The sequence below is a fragment of the Crocuta crocuta genome, unplaced genomic scaffold (genome assembly GCF_008692635.1).
Source record: "Crocuta crocuta isolate KB4526 unplaced genomic scaffold, BGI_CrCroc_1.0 scaffold82, whole genome shotgun sequence".
NCBI classification, from domain to species: Eukaryota; Metazoa; Chordata; class Mammalia; order Carnivora; family Hyaenidae; genus Crocuta; species Crocuta crocuta.
Window position 1 is genome coordinate 442690 of NW_027528352.1, and position 13736 is coordinate 456425.

The window sequence follows — 13736 nt, forward strand, 5'->3', positions numbered from 1 at the left end:
GCTAGGATTTAAAATTCCTTAAACAAATGAGATTTAGATTTCTCATTTAAAAAAGACAGGAGAGCAAAGTGCCATAAAATATTGGTAAAATATGGGCCAGGGTTTTCCAAGTCAATATTGAACTGCTGAATGCATCCAGGCTTTTGAATTCAACTTGTAATAAATTAAAAGTAAAAATATGCACAGAGGGAAAAAAAAAATGTGCATACAGGTGTTGCCATGGCAACAGTTACATAATATACCAGCAAGCAAGATTCTCAGCTTTTTAGAATGTTAAATCGGCATTCTGACATCAAACTGATGTACTGAAAGCAAAAGAACATATGTCACATGTCCACTGCATGTAAAATATGGAATAAACTAACAACATATTGTAAACTGTTTAAGACGCACAGGTTGAAAAGAGACAGCCTATATCTTTAGTTTGTGCCCTGAATTAATGCTCCTTGAACTTTAAGGAGCACTCTCTAGAAAAGATTCTGATCCAGTGGGTCTGGAGTTCTGAAACCAACGTTCCTAAGAGACTCCCAGGTGATGCTTGTCAGTAGACCACACTTTGAGCAAGACCCTAAGTACCTTGAATATTGATCATCAAATCGGCCAACTGGCCTACAAATATGGTGGTGTCTAGGACCCAAGCAACAAGTGTCAATACAATTTATTCCTAGTATGGAAAAAAATTTTAAAACGTGAGGATACTGAGGAAGAAGCCAGGTGATATTTAGTGTAACAGTCTAGCAGCCGACGAACCATAGACTATTGTTACTTGCCACAACCTAGTAGCTGTCGGGGTCAGTTAGAATGTAAACTCCATGACAGAAAGGGGTTGTTTGGTTTACCGCAGAATCTCGATGACCTAGCACACATTAGGTACTCAATAAATCCGATGACTGAATGGATGAACGGGCAGTATATACAAACACAATCCATCTTTATGTCACAACCTAAAAATGTCTGAGACTGTATTTGTACAAATGGTGCTCGGCATTCATAGTTTGATACAAATACCTGGCCCATTCACTGTACTCTATTTTGTCCCCCAATAAAAACCCAAAAAATTCTTCAGAGTAATACTTCCACTTTTAAGTCCAGGTTTCTTGTTCCTCTCTGTTAACAAGTCTTTAGCACGTTGAAAACAATGAAAAAAGGTGGAAGCACAGGGGAAAGAATTCAGAAAAGACTCAAAAATCAAAGGAAAAAAAACCAGAGGGGGGAAGAAAATGGGCAAATAGTTCAGTGCAAGTGAAGGAATATTTCAGGTTGTCAGGAGTTCCATGTTCTTACCTATGATGGTGGCAGGGTTTGGGTTCGGGTTTTTATTAGTTTTGTTACTGTCCAGGGTCACTGGTGGAGTAAGTAGTACTTGGCTGAGCAAACTCAGGCTCCACAGGGAGCAGGCTCTGAAGCCCACCTTCAGATGCTTTGGGGGTTCAAGCTTCGGCCTTACTTCCCCTTTCCCAGTGTCTCCCCGCGCGCTGGGAAAAAGCAGCCGCTGCCCAAACACAAAACGGCCTGGGCAGCCTCACGGTCGCCTTGAAGCCATACCAGGACTTAAGATGGCTGCGAAACACTGTGGAAGGACCTGAAATAGCGGGACGGATCTGCCCGAAAGAAAAATGGCCTCCTCCCGTTTCTCAAGAACAGCCCGAAACAAAAATGGCGACTATGGCTGGCTGTTCAGAGACTAGGAAGTCAGTGACTCTGATTGGCAGGTAACGAATCACCGTTACCCATAGTGCTAGACAGCGGAGGTGATGGAGAGAAAATTTAAACCCCGCATTTTTGTGGTACAGGGCTTCTTGACACCGGGAAGTTAGTAGCACAAGAATTAGGTTATAAAAACGGTTGGAAAGTAAAGGCAGCTTTCACAATGCCGGATAAACTCTAAAATAGCGAGAAGCGTAATTCCCTCCTTAATTACTTTGAATGCTACAAGAGAATGAAAGTTTTGCCTTCGAACTAAGAAGTAGGATAGGCAGATAGCGCCAAAATTACCCACTCTGTGGGGGGTACGAATCGGCGGATTCCCAACTGCCCCGTAAGCCTGCCCCTACTGAGGGCGGAGGGCAAAAGCGGTCTGAAAGCGGCCCGCTCGCACTGCGCATGTCCACTTTGCAGTGCGATCCGCGAAGCGGTGACGGTCCGTTCCTTTCCTCCCGGTTTCGGAGGCGCACGTAAAAGAAGGCGGGGAGCCGGCGCCGAAGACGAATCGCGCCTCGTGATTGGTCAAGTCTGGGAGAACGGAGGACTGCCACGAACTGTTGCCGAATGTGTCGTTCGTTCAATAAGTGTCTCCTAAGCGCGAGCCACGAGGCAGATACTGTGCCCTAACAAGTCCGTTTGATGTTATTTAAATTCTTTAAACACATTTGCGGAGACTGAGACTGAATAAGCTCCGCCCCCGGGCTCTCCTCGGTCGGGGCCAATGGTTTCCTGGGCTGAGACGCTGACTAAAACCCGGAGACGCGAATTTTCAGCAGCGCACGCGCCAACCACGGAACTACGCATGCTCCGTCCCCCAGCCCCGAGCGCAGGTTGCCAGGACGCGCGGCGCCGGCTGCGTGCGTCTGTGCCCCTGGGGCCAGCTGGCGGCGGCGGCCTAGAGGCTCAGCGGCTGGTGGGCAGGTGAGAGCGCTGGAACCTCAGGTGGAGAAAACCTGCTTTCTCCCTGGCCGAAGAGAGGGGAGGTGGGCTTGTTGGTGCCCCCTGCCCGCTCTCAGAAAGGTCACTGGTGTCCTCACTGAAGGATATTTGGGGGCGGGGACAAGGAGGTCGGCTCCTTAGAAAACTAAACACTTCCCCTTAAAATAGCCATAGGCAGTGGATACTTGTAGGTGGAGGGAATGTGAATGGCGAGGGTAGTGTGGCTAGAGTTCCGGGTGTAGACCCTCTTCCCCTCGCGTCTGCGCGGCCCCGCGGTGGAGTAAGATGGAAAAGGTGTTCCAGTGAAAGCACTGATTGTACCTGCGCTGGCACCTTCCGGCCGAAACCTGTGTGGCTCGTCGGTCACTCCTTCGCAGGGAGAGGGCACAGCATGCCTGTGTCTGTCTGGGAGGTGAGGGCCACCCTGTGACGTGGAGCTGGAAGTCAGCACTGTTGGACAGCAGGGTTAGTGCCACCTGCGTGCAAGCAGAAGCAGGACTCCCAGGACTTTTGACCTTAGGGGGACGGAAGTCCTTTTGAGATGAAGACGTTCTGGGTCATGTTCATCTTCTCCGATAGGACCATGCCCAAATTGTGCTTCAGAGGTTCTCAATTCAGGCAGTTTAGTCATTCATTAACCTCCTCAATTTATCTATTTATATATATACACCATATAAATGTATATTGTGTACGTGTATATACAATTGTGGTTGTATACACACAGGCGCACTGAGTTAGCAGATGCAGCAGTGACCAAGACACATATTCCTTGACCACCTAGAGCTTATATTCTAGTGTTGGGAGAGGAAACCATAAACAAGGACACTAACAATGAACAGAGTGTTTCCAGATTATCCTAGGTTGGATTCCCAGCGAAAGAGATTTGTGGGCAGAACATTTATTAGGAAGAGTTTTTCTGGATCTTAACAAGGAAGAAAGGAAGCAGGAATGGGTGGACAGAAAAAGTTCAGCAGCAGTGCAGTCCCAAGGGAACTCTAGGTACTGGTTTGGCCCTTCAGAGGTTTTCCAAGTTGGAGGGAAGGGCCAAGTCTTTATACGTGGGCAGTCATTGTATGCCTATAGCCCTGGAAAGAGTTTTCAGCCAAGTCTGTCTCGGAAGGGGTCTAACAACTGAGAGCTGGCTCAGCAGTGCCAAGAGCTGGGGAAATAGGTCTTTCATTCTTAAAGGGGATCAAGGTGGCACATCACATCATTCAACAGAATGGTAGGGCTTTGAAGGTAATTGTGGGATGTGCTAGAGAATACTGAGGGTGGGAGAGGGAAGAAACTTTAGACTGAGTGCTCAGAGAAAGATTATCTGAATAGGTGATGTCTGAACTAAGCACAAGAATGAGCCACCCTGTGTAGGACAAAAAGAGGAAGACGTTCTACTTTCTGTTACACACTGAGAATATAACGGAGAAATAACAAGTGGCTGCTGCCTCCTCAAATGGGTGGCTGTACCTGGTTTTTATAGATATTGACTCCCTGCTACTACTAAAGATGGAGTGCGTAAAAATAGATGGAAGATAGAAACAGAGGCCAGAAGTTTTGAGAAATTAGTCAAGTTGGTAAAGGCTTTTAATCTCTACAGGTTTGGTTGTTTTTTTCATGTGTGTGCTGTTTGTTTGTTTTTGCTCCTATACAGCATTTAATCATGTTTTATTTGGATTGTGCCTTTCTCTTCTCAGGTTTCTATTCTCTTTTGAGGACAGGAACCATGCTTTATTCAGTTTGGTAGTCCCACCACACTCACACCACGCCCCCACCCAGCCTTATGCCCTGCCAGCACCTAATAGACACTAAGAAAACATTCAAATAAAATTAATCTCACACATACTTGAAGTGAACATTGATAGGCCCTAAGTGATATAAACAGTTTGGGGACCTGTCTTTACAATATTCCTCAGTTTTATAAATTATAACCAAGTGTTAGTTGAAATACTAGATGATAATATACAATTGCTTTGGTCAAACAGGAATCTCCAGACGTGCCTATTTCTGTTAATTTGTATTAAAGATAATATACTTCCAATAATAATAATAGTTGCCGTGAATTGAATGCTCCCCACATACTCGACCCTATACTAAGCAATAAATACATAAATATAAATATGTAGTGTTTTTCATAATATAGCTGATATTACAGATTATTAAATTGAGGCAGGAGAGAAGTGATTTGTCCAAGATTATAACTAATTTGCAGTGGTTAAAATTGGATTCCTATCATTACTTAATGCCTTTGCTCTTAAGTAACCAACAACATTTCTGAAAATATAGTCCACTAGGACTCTCATATTTAATCCCTTGGCAACTCTATTAGCTGTTATCAGAGAAACAAATAAATTAGTCACCCTGTTTTTGCTGTTTTGCTCTGTGGTTAAATTTTCCTGTTCCTTCAAAATTTGCTTTCCTGGCTTTCACTGTAGGAGTTTGCTACCTTTCCTTTAACCTCCTGGAATCTGATTTTAGATCCACCCTGATCTAATCAGAATAGCCCCAAAGGTCTCAGAACCTTCTTCATGAGAATCAGAGTATTTTTATTCACCTCCAGACTAACTGAAATTGCCCAGAGAAGCGAGCCTCCTTTAAGAGGACCACGGTCCCTTAGTCTAGGCAGTCATTCCAGTCCCTTCTTGTTCCTCCTACACTCTAGGTTGGCTCCATTCCTTTTGAAGTAATTGAAATAAGAGTAATAGTCAATAATCAGAGTCCAGACTAAGTGCCAGGTATTGTGCTAACTTCACAACAACCTTGTAATATGGAAGCCCTTACACTCATTTTACAGATGATGTAACTGAGGCTTAGTGAGGTTAGTGGCTCATCCAAGGTCACACCTAGTAGTAAAGTGTGGGGGTGGAGATGGAAAGCTAGGATTCCACAGTTCATCCCCTTAATCACACTATAAACAGTGCATGCTTACTAAAATGATTAACTGTGCTCTACCTTCTGAAAACTGGTCGACAGGAACTAGATCCTGGTGGGTGTCTTATGCTGTCCTAAGGAATTTAGATTTCACCTTCTAATCAAAAATGCTTCTAAGCAAAGCCTAACAATCAGATGTGGGTTTTTTGCAAGATGGCTGTTAAGTGTGTGGAGTGTATTTAGTAAATAGTAAAGTAGAACAGTGATTCTCAGACTTTAACTTCAAAATTACCTAGAGAATATGTTAAAACACATTACTGGACCTCCCTAGAGTTTCTGATTTGGTAAGTCAGAGGAGGCCCACAGAATTTGCACTTCTCTTAAGTTCCCAGGTGATGCTAATGCTACTGGTGAGGGGACCACATTTTGAGAGCCACTGGATTATAAGCAAGAATGTCATGTGAAGTCATGAGGGTCAGGACTTTGACAGTGGGGAGAGGTTATATATAACCTGTCAGGTCAAATGGCAGGGCTGGGTCACTGATAGAATGAGGAATATAAGAAGGGTAGAGACCACTATATACAGAATTGAATGGCTTAGCAGGTAATGTCTTTCGTGTTTTAGTTTTTTGTCAAAACAGGAAATAGAGGTAAAACAACGGTTTGGAAATGAAAGAGGATTCATATTTATATGAGATGAGTTGAGACTGTGGGTACAGGGTAAAGGTGAAGAGTAGCAGTTGGCTATGTGGGTACAGGCTGGAGATGAAGGTGCAGTAGTTGTTAATGGATGCATTATAATGAAGCTTTGATGTGAATGAGACCATCCAGAAAATGAACGGGGGGGAGGAGAGACAACCAAGGACATATCTTTGATAAGGGTGAATAGGTGGATGAAGCCATTAAAGGAGACTGAGAAGGAACAGACTGGAGTCCCAAGTACTTAACGGAGTTTCCAGAGCACATCAAAATGCTTCAGAGATCAAGTAAGGGGAGAGATTGGCGATCTTTATGGTCAGAGCAGTTTCCATGGATGGTGTAACAAAAGCAGATTACTTGAGTTTGAAAATGAAAGTGGAAAGTGATTCTAGGAAAAGATTCCTTATTTGAAAGGAATCAGATTGTGTAGTCACTGGAAGGGAGACTGGTAAAGGACCCTTGCTTTAGGAATTTGTTTTTCGTTCTTTACAGTGGGTAACAATAGGTTTTGCTGTTATACCCAGATCGCAGTATCCTCACCAACCAGAGACCACGCCTTACATTGCAAAGGGGGAAGACCCCCTTGTATCATAAGTGGGAGGTGGGAGATGTAAGAGAGGTAGTGGAGTTAGTTAGTTAGGGGTAGTCTCTTTTCCTGAAGAGACACCGGGAAAGAGGTTAAGATGAGAGTTAAGATGGGTGGGTCGGTTCTTACATGTGGGACAGGAAATTGAGGGTGCTAATACGCAGTAGCCACAATTTCTTCTGGCCAATAAGTTAGCCGCATTAAAAATAGAACTTGCTGGAGTCCCGCTCCAGCCAGGTCCAGGGGTCCCTGAAGGATGGACGTTGTTGGCGAGGGAGGGATGAGAGAGGCACGAGATTCTTTCTGGTCACCAGCCAGGCCTCTCCACACTGTCTGAGACTCAACTTTATTTTTTGATTTAGTGTTTGGGGGAATGGCACACAAGTGGCATTCTGATGATAAATCCTTTTTATCAGTAAAAACTTTCGGGAACATTGATATGCAAAAGATGGGGAACAGCCCAGAAGTGTGATTCTAATGATAAATCCCTCCATCAGTAAAGGTTTTCCAGAACATTGATACGCAAAAGCATGGGGAAGAGCCCTTTACTATGGCATCAGCATAGTAAAGGCGAAAGTTACACTCATCATCGCTTAATGGGAGGTATTAAGAAAAACAGGTCTTTCTGGTAAGCAGTATTGTTCCCATCACCACAAAAGAAGTTCCTTCATTAAGTTCCTTCACAAAGTGCAATCAGCATATCAAAACCAGAATGAGTCACTCCTAATATCAATTAACAAGGTGAATTGGAGGTTCGTACTCAAGCTGAAATAATTGGGTGCAGGTGGATATCGGGGTCGCCATCTAACAGTAAGAGTCCATGCAACTTACCTTAACCTCATAAGGAGTTTTTTCAACCTATGAGTTCATAAACGGTTCCCAAAAAGAACTCTTGAAAATGATGACAATAGTGGCACCTGGATGACTTAGTCAGTTAAGCATCCAACTTCAGCTCAGGTCATGATCTCATGGTTTGTGGGTTTGAGCCCCTCTCTGCTAGTAACGGAGCCTGCTTGCAATTCTCTCTCTCTCTGTCTCTCAAATAAACTTTCCAAAAAATTTTTGTTTAATTAAAAAAAGAAAAAAGTGAAGATAGAAATCACCATTTTAGGATTCAGAGCTAACAGGGGTATCCCTAAGGGGCCAATTAACTGCACATTTAATCTGGAACAGTCTGGCTTTCAGCATGATACCCACTCCTCTTCCCTCTGCAACCTCAGCATCAAATGGCAGCTAGGTTTAAAAACAAAGGAGATGGAAAGGTTGTATAAAGTCTATAAACAACACTACAATCTTTCTGATAAACCACAGCCAGCAATAAGCTGGTTTTCTCTTCCTCATTAGTCCCTAACCACTCCCTCACTGTTCACATTTTGGACTGTTCATAAAACTCCCATACAAAACTTGTGATGCTTTCACTGTGTAATGTATGTATAGAGACAATGAACTCAGTAATGGGGAAGGTTAGCAGAGACCATAAAATATTCATACATAATACGTTGACCTTCACTGTCTTCTTTTTTTTTTCTTAAGTTTTTTTTTTTATTTTGAGAGAGAGTGTGCGCATGGGCAAGTGGGAGAGGGACAGAGAGGCAGGGAAGGAGAGAATCCCAAGCAGGCTCCACGCTGTCAGCACAGAGCCCGATGTGGGGCTCAAACCCATGAAACCATGAGATCCTGACCTGAGCCAAAACCGAGCCTTCGCTTAACCCACTGAGCCACCCATGCCCCCCCACCTTCACCCTATTCTTGACTACTGATCAGCTGTGCTGTCAGCACTGTAGCTACTGGGTGAGGTCGAGCCAAACTTGAATGGAGGGAAGAGAGCCATGATAGGATTTTGCCAAATGGAAACTTTAGAACTCAGGTATGATCCATTCAATTCATCAAAAGCTGACAGTAATGACAAGATGAAAATTCAGCAAAATTGTTATTTTAGTTGATAAAAGGGGGGAAAAAGAAACTTGTTAATCTCTCTAGTGTGCCAGTTGAGTAAGCATGAAGACAGTACACAGTCCTTTCTTATGTGTACACAAAATGTGCTAACATTTAGACTGCTATATTAAAAATGGGGTATTATTAGCATCAGTGATTGGGAGCTCAGAAATGAGGAATTCCCAGGCGACCTGGGTGGCTTAGTTGGTTAAGCGTACGACTCTTGATTTTGGCTCAGGTCATGATCTCATGGTTGTGGGATAGAGCCCCACATTGTGCTCCATGCAAGCATGGTGCCTGCTTAGGATTCTCTCTCCTATCTCTGACCCTCTCTCCCACTGGTATGCTTTTTCTCAAAATAAACCTTTAAAAAAGAAAGAAAGAGAAGGAGAGTTCCCAAATAACTATAGCCAACATTGTAAAAGAAATACAGTTCCAGTAAACTTCATCACTTGTCATAGTCACAAGATCTGGGCTAATTAATTGTTTGGCATTATTCTGTCTAATGCCCTCTTCACGTTTAAATTACGTTCAGTGGAAGTTTTAAAAAATTACTATTTTTCAAATACTTTAAGCAGAGCAGCAATGAAAACCTCTGAAGAATCTACCTTTACACTGTGTCCAAAATACCAGCAGATGGCGCCCAGCAAGCCCAGTAGGCAAAATGCTAACCTTTTTCAGACTATTTCCTGCATCCAAGGTGTTGTAGGCCTAATTTAGTAATGGCCAGTAACAAAACTTGATGGTTTTAGTGGACATGGTGCTACACAGAAAGAGTAAACTGATAGCTAGAGCCAGGCTGTCTAGGATTTTGTAAGAAGCTTAATTGCTTTTTTGTCCTTTGCCTTACTGTCCAGTTCAATCACCAAGAAACCTTCATTTAGCTTGTACTGTAACAAGCTTCAGGAAGCCTGTCTGTGGTCTTAGTGGTAAAAATTGAAGAGATAATAATCTCTGTAATACAAAGTAGGGGGAGGGAAAGTTGTTGCTCTAGACACAGTAATGCCTTGACTTTAAAGAATATTTGTACACTTCAGTAATATATTTCAGTGCTTTCTTTTCTTGGTATTTATATTTCTATGTACTCAGAAGATTACAGTATTTTCTTAAGGTAGAGATATAGCAGGCTTCTCCCCATTCTATGGTTCATTGATTCTTGCTATTCATTCTGTACTAAGAACTAAGCTAAAGAAAACTGAACTAAAATTAGCCTGGCTAATCTCAACTATTAGTAGGTCACAGATGCGTGTTTGGAGGATATAGACTCTAATTTTGGATAAGTTGGCACAAGACGGCAGGCACAAGTTGTCACTTGTTAACCTCTTACATGCCTAACGTGAGAATCAGAAGAACATTCCAGGTTTAATGCATTAGGATACTTGACCTTCGTGACTCTTACAAGTATGCACGATTCACTCAGAATGTTCTTCTCAACCGGCATCAATCACTGGAAATTCTGATTATGCTATCCATTAAAAGTAATATGTCTTGATAACCTCATGTTCAGAGATGTTAGAATCACCCTAAGTACTGATGAGACTAGATATGAATGACATTATCTTCTAAACCTTTAATTGAAGGTATTTTGTGGACAAAAATATCACATTGGTCAACACAAGCCAGGTAACTTTGGTGCAGCCTCTGTCCCTCTATAGAGTAATCCTTGCTATAGTTCTTCCCTCACTACTCCAGACCACTGTGTTTTATTGTATCCTCAGATCTCAAAGGCATTTTGCACAGTAGCTTCACCATGAAATTTAATGATGCAGTTAATTGTGATTGACTTTCTCCAAAGACAGAACTTAAATATGTCAATGAAAGGTGCGGTCCCTAAAGGTCGCAGAAACTGTATAGAATATAAGAGCACTTTAGAACAGGAAAAGGCCATAAAATACAAAGTAGGCCATTGTTTTTTTCCATCTAGTAGTTTAAGTTTTGCAACAAAGTCCTTATATAATGTGAATTTGGACACTGTGAAAGAGGGCTTCTAATGCCGGAAATGATATATGTACATAGGCATAACTCTGAGCTTTCTGTTTATTTTTAATATACCCAGAACACTGAGATAGCTATTTACCTCATTAGCTATATTTTTTTAAATGTTTATTCATTTATTTTTGAGAAAACGAGCAAGCACATGTGAGCGGGGGAGGGGAGAGAGAGAGAATATCCCAAGCAGGCTTTGCAGTGTGAACACAGAACTTAATACAGGGCTCAATCCCACAAACCCCAAGATCGTGACCTCAGCCAAAATCAAGAGTCAGACACTTAACCGTCTGAGGCACCCCAGCAGTATATTTTAATCTTGACTTAAAAGAGAAAGAAGTAAAAGTTTTGTCCAGACATTTTTCTAATGGCATTCATACAAAATTATTATAACATAACAGACTGCATGTACCGAATCTCATCTACATGCAACTACACATAATTCTTATTATATCCTACAAATGATGAAGCAGTCCTTATTTTCGGTCTGTGCTCAGAAAGGAACTTGGAAAGTGGGTCCATTCATACCATTGCAAGTCTATAAGCTAATCACTAAAGCCTAATGAGTGTCCCTTTATTTATTATTTAAGTGTCCCTTAAATAAAGTGTAAGAAGTCTTTAGAGGTTATCCAGACTTGAGTTCCCAAAGCCAACAGATCATCAGAAACAGACTTCCTGGGCCGCACTCCAGGCTTTACAAACCAAAGACAGAGGAAAGAAATCTGCTTTAATACAAACTACCTTTGTAACCCCACACAAGTTACTAGCTCCAATTTCTCCATGTAAACTGGGTAGACCCCTGTGGGGCAGAGTTATTAGTGATAAGGGTAACCACTAAAATCCTGTGCTTCAGGACATAAATGGAAATGGCATTAATTCATCCTAACTCAGAGTCCATGCCAAAATTCATTTGCTGCAATTAGAGTCTATGCATGACTGTCCCAATCTCCATTGAAACACTATCACTTACATGAGTCGGAATGCAGAATCTAAGTTCTTACTGCATATTTAAGGATTACTATTTAATTCTTCAGTTAAAATTCTGACTAATGTAATTACTTTTAAATCTAACTTTACTGTGGCTCCGAGAAAGTATAATTAATTGTAAAAGAAAACGATATCTATGCATGAGCATTTCCAAAGATTTATAGAACTTTACTAGCAGGTAATGGTGGCTCCTTTACAATCTTTGACTAAAGGTTTGTATTGCTTTATAAGTTTCTCAAGCCTGACTTCTTGCTATCCCTTTGAGCCTACAACATACCCTCTTTAGTTAATTAACAGTACACTTTATTATACCTAAAAATGTTTAACAGTCTACTTTTTTTAGAGTGCAATATTCTACTTTTGGTGGTTCATAGATATAACTTGAGGGAGTTGTTTTGTGGGCCTTTTCTCAGGTGCACTGATGCTGAAGTACTATGAGTTTTCAGAACTTCTGGAGAGACTACAAAGTTCTGGTTGTTATGGTTCCTTTAGTCGGTCTCATACATCTGGGATGGCACAGAATCAAAAGCAGCCCTGTTTTCCAAATGCCTAATAAGGACGACGTTTCTGAGCCAGATAGTCCAGCACTTGGAAGTCCTCAGAAGAGTCACATCCACGGGAAATAGCAGGCTTGGAATCTTCAGGTAGGTTTGATTTAATCTAGTCAACCAAATGGTAGAGGTTCCAACAATGGGAAACATAATCTTTAAAAAAAGGTACAGAGCTCTGGCAAGAAAAAGCTTAAGTTAGTAAGTTACATAACTATTGTTTTTCGTATGACCCACTGTCAAAATATTAATTCTGTAGTTTCTTCTAGGAAAGTTTGTTCCATAGAGACCTTTGACACTTGCCTGGCAGAGTCATTTGGATGAAAGGAGAAAGGGCAGGCAGTCCACCACTTGTCCTGTCCTTTTCACTAACAATGTCACCAGGATCAAGAATGTATCGAAAGAGCAGTTGTCTACTTGCCATAAATCCAACCCAGAGCATACAGATCTGTAACTTGCAAAAGTTCTCTCCTTTATTATTCTGTTTCTTTCCAAGGCAAGTAAAACTAATTGTATTCCTTCCTTCTTTATTTTTATTATCTTTTAATAAAGTTTTTATTTTCATTTATTTATTTAGAGAGAGAGCGAGCAGGCTGGGGAATGATGGGGGGTAGGGAGGGGGAAATCCCAAGCAGGCTCCGCACTGACAGCATGAGCCCAACATATGAGGCTCAATCCCACAAACCATGACATCATGACCTAAGTCGAAATCAAGAGTTGGAAGCTTAACCAGCTGAGCTATTGAAACACTATACATTCCTTCTTTAGTATCTAATATTTTAGCTTCAAAATAATGTTACTTTTGAGAGTCCCTGAAATAAGAGGATATAGTTACATAATTCAAGATTATAATCTCTTAATATAATTCCAAAATCCAAAAACTTCTAAAACCAGAAGGTTTTGTTATAACTCCTTTGGTAGCAAAACTTGATCTTAACTGACATGAGGCAATTTACAGTCTTTATTCCACTCAATATAATTATTTAGTTTCACTCCAGGAATACTGTTGTGTTTGATTATGAGCATTATATTATGATTATGTTGCTTATGGGTATTAAACACTATATTATTTTGATTATGGGTGCTAGACACTATATTATTTTTCTAAAATTCAAGAACCTCTGAATTATGAAACTGATCTGGCTGCAGATAGAGAACTGTGGCCCTATAATTGTGGACCATTTTCTATCTTAATATATTTTTTGACCATCAGATGTGTAATGTGCTTTAAATTTTGGCATAAGATAGGTCAATTTAAGGTCTGTTCCTTATAGAAGGAAAACCTCAATATGACCTTCCACTTTCTTAAGAGGTCTGTAATTTTGACTTCTAATAAAACTGTGATATAATTTCTGATTACATCATTTTATTATTTTTGGTTGTTGTTAAGTTAGCTTCATGCCCAGTGAAGAGGTCATTGCAGGGCTTGAACTCATGACCCTGAGCTGAAGACCTAAGCTGAGATCAAGAATCAGACTCTCAACTGA

At 41.4% G+C, this 13736-nt stretch overlaps 2 protein-coding genes across 2 annotated transcripts in view; one reads left to right on the plus strand and one right to left on the minus strand.

The window, feature by feature from the left end:
* Positions 1–1499, minus strand: part of SLX4IP (SLX4 interacting protein) — a 183889-nt gene extending 182390 nt beyond the window's left edge. The window contains exon 1 of the mRNA XM_077753739.1: positions 1285–1499. The gene's annotated coding sequence lies outside the window, so the exon portion shown is untranslated. The remainder of the gene's footprint in view (positions 1–1284) is intronic.
* A 939-nt stretch (positions 1500–2438) lies between these two features.
* Positions 2439–12345, plus strand: LOC144223046 (uncharacterized). Its single transcript, XM_077753742.1, has 2 exons — positions 2439–2625; positions 12115–12345. Exon 2 carries the CDS (start codon positions 12136–12138, stop codon positions 12325–12327), a length of 192 nt encoding a protein of 63 aa, XP_077609868.1. The 5' UTR covers positions 2439–2625; positions 12115–12135; the 3' UTR covers positions 12328–12345.
* The last annotated feature ends 1391 nt before the right edge of the window (positions 12346–13736 follow it).

Bases quoted from the DNA above. Each gene is read 5' to 3' on its own strand.
- LOC144223046 (XM_077753742.1), top strand. From the start codon at position 12,136: ATGAGTTTTCAGAACTTCTGGAGAGACTACAAAGTTCTGGTTGTTATG.